The 12069-nt window shown below is 53.4% G+C and overlaps 1 protein-coding gene across 2 annotated transcripts; it reads left to right on the top strand.

The window, feature by feature from the left end:
* The first annotated feature begins 13 nt into the window (after positions 1 to 13).
* On the top strand, positions 14 to 12068 carry Dcst2 (DC-STAMP domain containing 2). Of its 2 annotated transcripts, none has more exons than XM_040752398.1 (15): positions 14 to 369; positions 619 to 789; positions 1074 to 1175; positions 1384 to 1581; positions 1914 to 1979; positions 2430 to 2643; positions 2798 to 2955; positions 3411 to 3575; positions 4673 to 4840; positions 4924 to 5024; positions 6887 to 7017; positions 7915 to 8042; positions 8320 to 8413; positions 8508 to 8641; positions 11893 to 12068. In XM_040752398.1, exons 1-15 carry the CDS (start codon positions 105 to 107, stop codon positions 11925 to 11927), a joined length of 2130 nt encoding a protein of 709 aa, XP_040608332.1. In that variant the 5' UTR covers positions 14 to 104; the 3' UTR covers positions 11928 to 12068. The 2 variants fall into 2 exon arrangements, with proteins under 2 accessions (XP_040608332.1, XP_005080353.1); XM_005080296.4 differs by having other exon boundaries at positions 17 to 369; positions 8519 to 8641.
* The last annotated feature ends 1 nt before the right edge of the window (position 12069 follows it).

Below are 12069 nucleotides of genomic sequence, written 5' to 3'. Positions count from 1 at the left end.
CCGTGGGATAAGCCCAGCGGAACCTTAGAATCAGACGAAGAATTCCGGGTCTATAGAGTCTGGGGGCCTCTTCTGGAGACACCCTGGCATTTGGCTCAGCAGCCATGTCCAAAATTGATGTTGTAGAGCGGCCCACCGGGGAGGAGGGGCAAAGCATGGCCCGGGCTGTGGTCCGAAGCATGGGTGGCTTTACTCTGGGTTTGTCTTTGGCCACAGCCTATGGGCTTCTGGAACTTCTGGTGGAGGGACATAGCCCCTATGCCTGCCTGGTGACCACTGTCACTTTGGCTGCCTTCCTTAGCCTGGGCTTGGCGTTCTCCCGCCAGGTCCGTGTCACTGTCTTCCTGCTGCTTCCCCAGGCCTTCTCCCGTGAGTCTGGTACCCTGGGAACAAAGCAGGGCTGGGGTGGGCTGGGGTGGCAGGGTGGTGGGGTGGATGGGTGGGCTGGGGTGGTGGGGGGTGGCGGGGTGGGCTGGGGTGGCGGGGTGGATGGGTGGGCTGGGGTGGCGGGGTGGGCTGGGGTGGCGGGGTGGCATTCTAAGAACTAATATGAAGGAGTAACTGCCGCCTTGGGGCCGGGGTCCTGGGCTGTGACCGACTGAGCTGTCGTCTCCCTAGGGCAGGGCCGGATGCTGCTGCTGGTGGCTGCCTTCGGGCTCGTTCTTCAAGGACCTTGTGCCAATACCCTGCGCAACTTCACCCGGGCCAGTGAAGCTGTGGCCTGTGGGGCAGAGCTGGCCCTGAACCAGACGGCTGAAGTGCTAGAGCGGGCCAGGCAGCCCCTTGTCAGTAAGGCCCACCCAGAGTGCCGCTGACCCCTCCTGTAAGGTCTTCCACCCTTCAGTCTAATCCTCTCTCCTGGAACTGTGCCCAACCTGAGTGGCTGGGCCTGGGAAGCCGCTTTCCAGTCCAGCTAAAGCCTCTTCCTCTTGGCTTCCCGCCTGCCCCTGCACACCCCAGCACCTACACCCCCCAGCCTCTCTGATAGCCCCTCCACTCCTCTCCGCTAGGAAATGCTGAGAATCAGCTCCCGGAGGAAGAGGCCCACCCCGGTGTTGCTCTTTGTCCCTCAGGTGCACTGACCAAGATTAAAGCTATTGCCCAGAGGGCCAAAGTGGTGGCTGACCGGGTACGCAGGTTCTTCCGGTCCATCATGGATGGAGTGAAGCATGTGGGTAGGTGTGAGTGTTGCACGTCTGGTTTGGGAGGTCAGAATACCCAGACTCCTTATCCTCTCCAGGCCTGCTGAGGTCTCACTCCACACAGCATATCTGACCACTGACCAGATCTGGTGGGGAGAGGGGGTAGGAGGTGGAGAGGTGGTGGTTGGTGTTACCCGAGTCATTGGAAAAGGCCGGGACTGAACTGAGCAGCTATTCCCAGCCAGGGCCCTGCGGAATGTGTGGTATTGGCTCCTTCACATTGGTGACGTGTGCAACTCAGAGCTGGGCAACCCTTACAGAAAATGCACTGGGGTGTTTGATGACGCCAAGGACAACTGTATGAAGATCTTGCCGCAAGTCCACCACCTGTGTTATGTGCTCATGCCCTTCAAGTTGGTGCTATGTGGGCTCGCCAGCTGTGAGAGAACCAGGGGCTCGGGGCGGGGGGCATGAGCACAGGGCCGGGAGTGGGGCGTGAGAACGCGGGTCTGTCAGGAGGGTGGGCACAGGGGATCGCACGAGGGACATCGAAGATGGACCCCAATGGGCTCAGTGAGGCAAAGGTAGAGACAATGAAAAAGAGTTGGTGTTCAGGAAACCACAGCAGAGAAAGGCTAAAACCATTAGCACATGCAGAGACCGGTGGGAAAAGTGGGAAGGCCAGACAGTCCCATGGGAGGAAGGTTCCAGAGGTGGCAGACGGGCAGCATCTCTGCTTCTCATCCTCACGCTGAGCTCCCCGACTCTCAGTGGTCCAGATGTTCTGTGTCATCCCTTCGTACATCCAGTTCTTCCTGCGAAAGACCATCAGCACTCGTGAGTGACCCCTTCGGCTCCTGCCAGCCGGTTCTCCTCATCTGACTGCGACCACTGGCAGCCGATGTCCCCTGCAAGGGCAGGAAAGGACATCACGTCGCGTAGTCACCCAGACTAATGTCTAAGCTGAGGTGATAGAGAAACTGAGGCCCAGTGAGCGGGGGAGGTGTCTCATCACAGCCAGACTTCAGAGCAGAATCTGGGAGAGCGGGGCCTCCTGCCTGAGCGTAGGTCCCCAGCTCACTCCACTAGTGATGGAGTAGAAGCCCCAGGCCAAGTCTGACGCTGTGTGTCAGGAAGGCGTCCCCGCTTCCTAGTCTAGATCTGGGCCCTGGGAGCTCTGGTTCATTGGTGAGCTACACAATTCCTGGGCCAGGACAGCCCCCACCCCATGCAGTCTGCCCTCCTAACTATCCTGGCTCGTGTCTCCCCCGGCCCCTCCGGCCCCAGCTGTGATGAAGCTGCTTAACCAGGTGCGTCGTGAGTTTGAGTTCAACATGACAGCCACCCACTACTTCTCTGTGGACCTCAATGCCTCCCGGAGCCTGTCCCAAGTGGCTTTGGACCTTCATGAGGCCGTCAGCGTGAAGCTACACAGTGTCAGGGAGGTCCTGGCTCTGATGGGCTACACCATGCCTCTCCTCTTTGCGCTTCTCTACCTCCAGTGAGGGACTTCAGGGCCCGTGGGCTGGATGGGCTGCTAAGGGGCTGTCCACCTATGGAATCTTGAGGGTGGGGGGAGCTGGCAGGGCAGCATTGCCTGGGGTGCCCGGGGGTCTGGTAGAGAGCTGAGGAATCCCGTATGCGCTTCTCCTCAGAGCCCTGTGGTACCGGTACTGTTACCTGTACCGGGACAGTTTTGACAACATCTACATCACCAGTCGCTTCTTGCACATGGAGGCAGTGCGTTCCATGGCAGGGCTGCCCACAGTGCTGCCACTCAGTTCTCACGAGGCCAGACACTACATCCAACCAGGTGAGGGTACCGAGGATGCAAAAGAGGGGCTCTGGGGCGGCGGAAGCCTTCCGCAGTCCCATATCCCTGACTGGAAGCACAGGGGCCAGAGGGAAGAGAGTTAACTTCAGGCTGAAGGGGAGACCAGGGGAGCAACACGGCCCAAGGGCTAAGAGGCTGGGAAGGCTTTCTGTTGTGAGGGCAAGAGGGGTGGACCAGTTAACAGGGAAAGGAAGAGAGCCAGGAGGTAGGAGTCAGGCGAGGGCAGAGGGGTCCAGGGATGAACCACTGGTTCCAGGTAAAGCTGCAAGGCTTTTCCACCAAGCCCCTCCCCCTCAAGAGTGCTCCCGCCATTGCACCGTCCTCACAGTCCTCTGGGTGAGCTGTAAGCTGAACAAGAGTGGGCATCTTCTCCAGAGTTGGGATCTGTGGGCAGGAGAATTGGGGAGCACACTCCTGACCACCTACTCCTTCAGGCTCCATCTTCCTGTCTCGATGGGAGCAATTTTTTTATATGTTGGAGACCTTCGACCTCGCCCGCCACCTCCTCCTCGTGCTCCTCCTGGTCTCTCTGGACTACGCTGTCTTCTGGGTACTTGACCTGGCCCGGTACCACCTCCAGGGCGAGATTGTAGCCCGCAGTGAGTGCCCACCCCCCATCCCATGCATCCTCCTCCTGGGGGACTCTTCGGATAGCTTCCGTCACTGCCATTCACTCCTCCAGCCTCTGCCTCCTAGCCGGGTTAAGAATACACATGGCAGGCTAGCTAAGGCACAAGCTGTAAGCCAAACTAGCTTGGTTCAAATCCAACCCTGTCCTTTGTCAGGAGGTGACTTTAAGTAAGTAGCTTGGGAGCTGGGGACAGAGCCCCCGTGTACAGTGCCCCAGGATCAACCCCCAACACACACACACACAACCCATATACACGGAGACAAATTGCTTAACCTCTCACAGCTTACGTTTGCTCATCTGAATAATGGAGCAATGACTGTTCTCCGGGTCACTGTAAGAAGTGAGAATAGTTTTGTTAGCACCTCAGTGACCCATGATTGAGACTGTGTCAGGAGCCAAGGAATATGATTAACTTGAATTTGTTGATTTATGAATCAGGACACAAAGAACAGAAGACAAACAAAACAAAAAGCAAACAGAGAGATTGCTCAGGGAGTAAAGTGCTTGTCACAAAGGTTTGACATGAGTTCAATCCTCAAAACCCCTGAAAATGTGGGAGGAGAAACTAACTCCACCAAGCTGTCCTCTGACCTCCTCCACACATGTGCTGTGGTACATGTGTCCCCTCAACCACACACACACACAATGTACACACTAATAGTAAATAAATGAAAAAGAAAAGAAAAACGAAACTCAAAGACAGACATAAAACGCAACAATAAACCGGGCAGTGGCGGTGCTCACCTGTGACCCCATCACTTGGGAAGCTGAGGCAGTAAGATTGGGTGACTAGACTACACAGTGAGACCTTGTCTCTAAAAACCAAGGAAAAAATGATCAGCTTTCAGCCAATATTAAATGTTCTGGGATGGTCACGAAGATTATGGCAGTGCCAGCCAGCTGGATCATGGTGTTAGTGCAGAGGCCAGGCCCTGCGCATCAAAAGTCCTGGATAAGGGTGTGGCTCGGGCCTACGGCCTGCCTGGCCCTACTTTCCATCCTGTAGAGGAGGTGGTGGACACGGGGCCATTGCCATCCGTTTCCCTCACAGTGTCTTTGTGCCAGGCCCCGTGCTGGTGTCTATAACGGTGGAAGGGACTGGCTACTCGGGGAGTATTTACCGCGACCTGGTGTCGGCTTTTGACATTCTGCAACAAGGCAACATCAGTATACTGTCCCAGCGCTGCCTCCTGCATCCCTCAGAACCGGACGCTAATGGCTACATCGTCATCGGTATTCCTGTCACCTGGGGGTGAGGATGGGCAGAGGCGAGCATGTGGCCGGGGGAGTGGCCAGTGACTGTGCTGTGTTCCCAGGTGCCGTGTATGGTGTGTGTTTCTTCCTCACTCTGTTTGGCAGCTATGTCAGCAGGCTGCGGCGTGTCATCTGTGCCTCCTATTACCCGTTCAGAGAGCAGGTGAGGGGTCCATATCCTGCAGCCCTCTGCTGCGGCCCTGACACTAAGCTGGGGGCTGTGTGTCTACTGAAGTCTGGTGAACTAGTCCTACTGGAGCCTAGAGTGGAGACCTGGCCCTCAGGTGGAGCCAGGAGGAAGGATGTCCTTTTAGCCAAGGCTTCCTGAGGCACATCTGGCCTGGCCTGCAAGGCTTTGCTAAACCATAGTGGCTGGGCAGTGTGACTACTGAGCTGGGCAGTGTGACTACTGGGCTGCGCAGTGTGACTACTGAGCTGGGCAGTGTGACTACATACTGGGCTTGGCAGTGTGACTACTGGGCTGCGCAGTGTGACTACATACTGAGCTGGGCAGTGTGACTACTGGGCTGCGCAGTGTGACTACTGGGCTGCGCAGTGTGACTACATACTGGGCTGGGCAGTGTGACTACTGGGCTGGGCAGTGTGATGACTACTGAGCTGGGCAGTGTGACTACTGAGCTGGGCTGTGTGACTACTGAGCTGCGCAGTGTGACTACTGGGCTGCGCAGTGTGACTACTGGGCTGCGCAGTGTGACTACATACTGGGCTGGGCAGTGTGACTACTGGGCTGTGCAGTGTGACTACTGAGCTGGGCAGTGTGACTACATACTGAGCTGGGCAGTGTGACTACTGGGCTGCGCAGTGTGACTACATACTGAGCTGGGCAGTGTGACTACTGGGCTGCGCAGTGTGACTACATACTGAGCTGGGCAGTGTGACTACTGGGCTGCGCAGTGTGACTACATACTGGGCTGGGCAGTGTGACTACTGGGCTGGGCAGTGTGATGACTACTGAGCTGGGCAGTGTGACTACTGAGCTGGGCTGTGTGACTACTGAGCTGCGCAGTGTGACTACTGGGCTGCGCAGTGTGACTACTGGGCTGTGCAGTGTGACTACTGGGCTGCGCAGTGTGACTACTGGGCTGGGCAGTGTGACTACTGAGCTGTCTGTCCGCTGCGGTACAAGGGCTCCAAGAAGGCAAGATGAGACAGTAGAGTCAGACTGACATGAATTTCAAGTAGATCAACTTCTTTTGCTTTTTTGTTTGTTTGTTTTTGTTTTTGAAGACAGGATTTCTCTGTATAACAGCCCTGGAACTCACTTTGTAGACCAGACTGACCTAGAACTCAAAACTCACAGACACCCGCCTGCCTCTGCCTCCTGAGTGCTGGGATTAAAGGCGTGCACCACCAACACCCAGTGGAAGAAAGGCTTTTAATGAAACATTATAACTTAGAAAAACGAAAACAAACAAAAAACAGATGGCTGAGTGGTTAAGAGCACTGGCTGCTCTTCCAGGACACCTGAGTTCAATCCCAGCATCCACATGGTGCCTCACAGCTGTTTGTAACTCCAGTTCCAGGGGTTCCAACACCCTCACCCAGACATACATGCAGGCAAAACACCAATGTATATAAAATAAAAATTAAAAAAGCTTTACTAAGGCCGGGCGTTGGTGGTGCATGCCTTTAATCCCAGCACTTGGGAGGCAGAGGCAGGCGGATCTCTGTGAGTTTGAGGCCAGCCTGGTCTACAAGAGTGAGTTCCAGGACAGGCTCCAAAACAATACAGAGAAACCCTGTCTTGAAAAACAAAACAAAAACAAACAAACAAACAAACAAGAAAGCTTTACTAAAGGATAGATAAAGAGGTATGAAAAGCCAAGGGATGAACGTCTTGCTTTGCTTGGGAGGTCCAGAGGCTTCCTGGAGGGACAGTCATTTGAGCTAAGCCTTGGAGAATTTGAGGAGTTAGAGAGAAAGACAGCCAAGGGATGGGATGGTGTAAGGCATGCCGAGGCAGATGGACCAGGCACCATTCCGACCCTGGTTCCACCCCTCCAGGAAAGAATCTCCTACCTCTACAACATGCTTCTGAGTCGTCGAACCAACATCGTGGCTGCAGTGCATCGAGCAGTGACTCGGCGGGCAGCTGACCAGGGCCACATGAGTGTCCTCCAGGTGCTGGCCATCAGGTGAGTCTATGTGGTTCCCTGTAGGACGCCGTGACAATGGACAGAGCCAGAGCTAGAGGTCGGCAATGGATCCCTGTACTTTCCAAAAGACAAGTTGGTTAAAGAGGGTATCCAACTCATACCTTTTCTGTCCTGGAGGAAGAACTAAGGACAAGACTTTCATTGTTGTTGTTTCAAGACAGGATTTCTCTTTCCTGGAGCTCACTGTATAGACCAGCTCACTTTATAGACCAGGCTGACCTCAAAAATCACAGAGATCTGCCTGTCTCTGCCTCCCAAGGCCTGGGATTAAAGATGTGAACCACTATGCCTGGCTAAGAACTGTATCTTTAAAATTTTTTATTTGTTTTTATTTTGTGTGTATGGGTGTTTCCGCCTGAAGGCACATCTGGGCACCGTGTGCATGCAGTGCCCACAGAGGCCAGAAGAGGGCATCAGATCCCTGTGGACTGATGTTACAGATGCTGTGACCGCTATGTGGGTTCTGGGAACTGAAGCTGGGTCCTCTGAAAGAGCAGCCAGTGCTCTTAACTGCTTAAGTCATCTTTTCAGCTTCAAGGATAAATTAAATAAAAATATTTATTTATGTATAAGAGTGTTTTGCCTACATATATATAGACCAAGTGCATGTCTGGTGCCCGTGGAGACCAGAAGAAAATATTGGATCCCCCGGATCTGGAGTTATGGATGTTTTGAGTCATCACATAGGTGCTAGGACCCATGCCCAGGTTCTCTGTAAGAGCAACAAGTGATTTTAACCACTGAGCCATCTCTCCAGCCCCACTACAGATTCTTGAGGGTGGGGACAGAGGGAGGAGAGCAGAGCAATGGAGGAGCAGTTGCTACTGTCAGAAACATAGGCGAACTGAGCTTGACGTCCGTGCCATTTCTTCTAAGGTGCCCATGCCTACGTCCTTTGCTCAGCCCATTTTTGCTGCACCGGCACTACTGCCTGGGCTGCGGGCAGCCTGAAGACACAGGGGACATGGAGAACTTTGTGTCCTGTAGCACCCCAGGCTGCAAAGGTGAGTACCCCTCTCCCTGAAGGACTCATGGGGTTTGCACATGACTATCAACCATGGTTCTCCCCTTAGGGAATTCTCCTGTAACTTTGTATGCCCATGGCCTCCATTACTACGCCTCTTCTCGCTAACATAGCTCCTTTCCCCGAATCTCTTGGATTCTCCTGGGTGCAGTCCCTAATGTGCATGCTTCCAGGGGAAGGGTGGGGAGGCCAAAAACTAGAGATCACAGGATGTGAAGGGTTGGCTCAAGCTTCCTTTCCCTTCTGGCCTCCTGTAGGTCTCTACTGCCCTACCTGTTTCCGTCTCCTGGACAACACCTGTTCTCTGTGCGCATCTCCCCTCTCTGACCTGGGGCGCCTGGACCTAGAGCTGTGAGTCTTTCTGTGGCGGGGAAGGCTGGAGAATATGGGAGCAGTGGGAATAATGTCCTTATCCCAGGATATCTGAGGGCCACTAAGATAGTAGGCTTTCTCCAGGGACTCCAGTGACGAGGAGGGTCCTCAGCTATGGAGGTCCTCCGAGCAGGAGCTGGAACTTCGACAACAGCTCCAGGAAGCACTGGGCAAGAGCCTGTCAGACAAGTCCCACCCCGAGTCCAGGTGAGCAGGAAGCAGGTGGGGATGGCACCTGGGAATTGGGAGCAGGTTGCTGCGTCACATCTGCACAGGCTCCCCGAGTGCCTGCCCACCCCAGCCTGCAGCGTGGTGATGGTCGGGGGAGTGCAGTCACAAGACCGACTGTCACAAGCGGTCCTGTGCAGAGCTCCTGATAAAGGAGTGACACTGTCTCGATGGGAAGATACTAAAACTCACTTCACAGTCGGGCAGATCTGTGAGCTAAAGGCCAGCCTGGTCTACAGAGCAAGCTCCAGAACAGCAAAGGCTAGAAACCCTGTCTGGAGGGGAAAACAAAACAAAACTTTCACAGAAAAGGGAAAGAATGAGCTAGGCTTTGGGGACAACCTGGTGGTTTGTTAGGCAGACGCTGGGGCGGGGGTGAGGAAGCTGTGACCTGTGTGAGTTTGGAGAATGTAAAACATTCAGGAGGGTAAATAAAACCTAAGGGTGTGTGTGTGTATGTGTGTGTATGTGTGTGCACGTGTGCTTGGGTGTGGACCTCAGAGAATGTTAGAGGTGGGGGGGTGGCATTGGCCATCTGAAGGTCTCAGGTGATAAAGGATGGATGCATTCACATTTATCTGTTTGTTTTGAGCCAGTCTCAATATGTAGTTCTTGCTGTCCCTTGAACTCTGTAGATCAGGCTAGCCTCCAACTTACAGAGAGTCACCTGCCTCTGCCTCCCGAGAGCTGAGTTGTAAAGGTGTGGGCATCTTCCCTGGCCTTGGCCTCTGGTGTTCGCAGTGCTTCCTTAGTGCTGAGACTATGGACACATGCTCTGTGTCTGTTCCCCTCTTTCCTTCCCCCTCCCTTACCCTTTGCCTGGATTCCACTCTCGGGGAATGCTGAAATGAAAGGTGTTCACTCTTTATCACCAGGCCATATCCTCTCTGTGTGTGTGTGTGTGTCTCTGTGTGTGTGTGTGTGTCTCTCTCTCTTTCTCTCTCTCTCTCTCTCTGTCTTTCTCTCGTTCTCTCCCTCTCTCTCTCTCTGTGCCTGTGTATCTCATCTCTCTCTGTCTCCATCTCACACCACAGCTTGAGTTCTTTTTGTGGAAACAGGATTTTTCTATGTGGCCAAGGACGGCCTTGAACTCCATTCCCTAGGGCTGAGATAATCTGGGTAGTTCATAAACCTTGTGGTCTTCAAAGATGTGTGTAGGGGAAGTGAGGCCAGTTTGATCTACATAGTGAGTTCCAGACCAGTCAAGACCACACAGTGAGACCCTCTCTCAACAAACACACACGTTCGAGACTACAGAGTGAGTCCCATGCTAGCCAGGTCATTTTGGCAAGGAGTGGGGCTAGACAGACAGCTTTGTGGTTAAGAAACTTACAAACCAGGCAGTGGTGCCTTTAATCCCAGGATCTGGGAGCTATTCAAGCCAGCCTGCTCTACAGAGTGAGCAGAGCGAGTTCCAGACAGTCAGGCTACACAGAGAAGCCCTGTCTTGAAAAACAGAAACAAACAACAAGAGCACTGGCTGTTCTTGCAGAGGACCTGGGTTCAGTTCCCAGCACCCACGTGGCAGCTCACAGCTGTCTGTAACTCCTGTTTCAGGGGATCCAACATCCTCCTCTGGACTCTGGCTACCAGACATGCATGCAGCGCTCATATATACAAACAAGCACAACATTCATTCATATGGTGTCGTTTGTGGGAACATTTTTTGTGGCATCAGAATGGCTAAAACCAGATCACCAGATCGCGAAGACAATTCAGAAATAGGGTATGTGGCATCTGTATGAGGGAGATGGTTTAAGATCCCTTTAATATAACTTTTGTGATTAAAATAGGGGGCTTATTTAATTATATTTATTTCTGAGACAGGATTTCACTATGCCTGGCTGACCTGGCATTTATATGTACCAGGCTGGCCTTGAATTCATAGAGATCTGCCTGCCTCTGCCTCCAGGAGTGCTGGGAGTAAAGTCCATCCAGATTTATTGATCTATTTATTTTTAGAATGATTTTACTATGTGGTCTAGGCTGGCCTTGAACTTGTACCCTTCTACCCCAGTCTCCATAGAAGGAAAGGTATGTGCCACTGTGCTTGGCTCTAAGAAGGGAAGCTTGATGACAAGGAATTGGTTTTGCACACAAGGGACATAGTACCAGATGTTTCTACATTCTATCACATTTAGGACATGGAAGAGGCCTAGGAATGGAGAGCAGCGGTAGAGCCTGTTTAGCGCACCCAAGGCCCGGGGGTCAATCCCCAGCCCTGGACTAGGGTTCGAGAAGAGGTGTTAAGAGATAGCCCAAGCCGGGCGTTGGTGGTGCACGCCTTTAATCCCAGCACTCGGGAGGCAGAGGCAGGCGGATCTCTGTGAGTTCGAGGCCAGCCTGGTCTACAGAGAGAGTTCCAGGACAGCCTCTAAAGCCACAGAGAAACCCTGTCTCGAAAAACCAAAAAAAAAAAAAAAAAAAAAAAAAAAAAGAGATAGCCCAGATGAATGTGGATGAGTTAGTAGTATTGGACAGAGGCTGCTCTGAGACTGAACAATGGAGAACCTTCTGAACGGAGTCCAGCCTGCTCAGCCGCACTTCTCTAGGGAAGGGGGGGAGCAGGGAAGGGTCTGGAAGGAGCGGGTGGTGGGGGCTGCGGTGGGGAGGAGCAGTGAAGCTGGCCAGGGAACACTGAGGGCTGAAGAGTTAAGGCAGGGACAGCGAAACCTCGACAACTGCTAGCTCCTTTTGTTTGTCTTTGGTGATAGGGTCCCAGCACCGTAGGCCAGGTTGGCCTGAAATGTGTAGGGACTGTCCTGTCTCGTCTTCCTGAAGCCTTATTACATTACATGGTTTTCTATTGCAAATACGGTAGCTGTGAGTTTGAAGGTTGAAGCCTTTTTTTCTGGCTGGGTTGGAGAGAGGATGGGATTAGAAAAGGATGGAGGCATCTTCAGTAGCTGAGATGATTGCCTTTGAAGAGGGCAAGTGGCTGACACCCTGGCTGGGTCAGGGAGGGGTATTCTAGTTGCTATGTCCTCATTAACTATGAAGAGCACGCCTTTAATCCCGGCACTCGGGAGGCAGAGGCAGGCAGATCTCTGTGAGTTTGAGGCCAGGCCAGGCTCCAAAGCAATATAGAAGAAACTCTGTCTTATAAAACCAAACAAATAAAATAAAACCAATAACAAAAAAGCAGATGGACAGGTCAGCCGCCAAGCTGAGCAGTGATGATGGTTGCCCACCCGTGATTTTGAGCCTAATGGGCCTTGTCCTCCTCCCAGGGACCGGGACAAAGAGGAAAAGGAAGCTCCTGTAGCATCTCCCAGCTCACCAGTCCGCAGGCCTTCCCTCGAAACCGCCTGAGTCCCAGGACTGGCTTCAGAATCCACTGCCTCCAAAGCAGCCTCCTGGCCCCTCCCACTCACCCCCCAAATAAAGGAGCCAACAGTGGACACGAG

This window comes from Mesocricetus auratus, unplaced genomic scaffold (genome assembly GCF_017639785.1).
Source record: "Mesocricetus auratus isolate SY011 unplaced genomic scaffold, BCM_Maur_2.0 Super-Scaffold_100009, whole genome shotgun sequence".
Classification (NCBI taxonomy): domain Eukaryota; kingdom Metazoa; phylum Chordata; class Mammalia; order Rodentia; family Cricetidae; genus Mesocricetus; species Mesocricetus auratus.
Note: the sequence above shows the minus strand (reverse complement) of the source record. Positions and strands in the feature narration are given on the sequence as shown.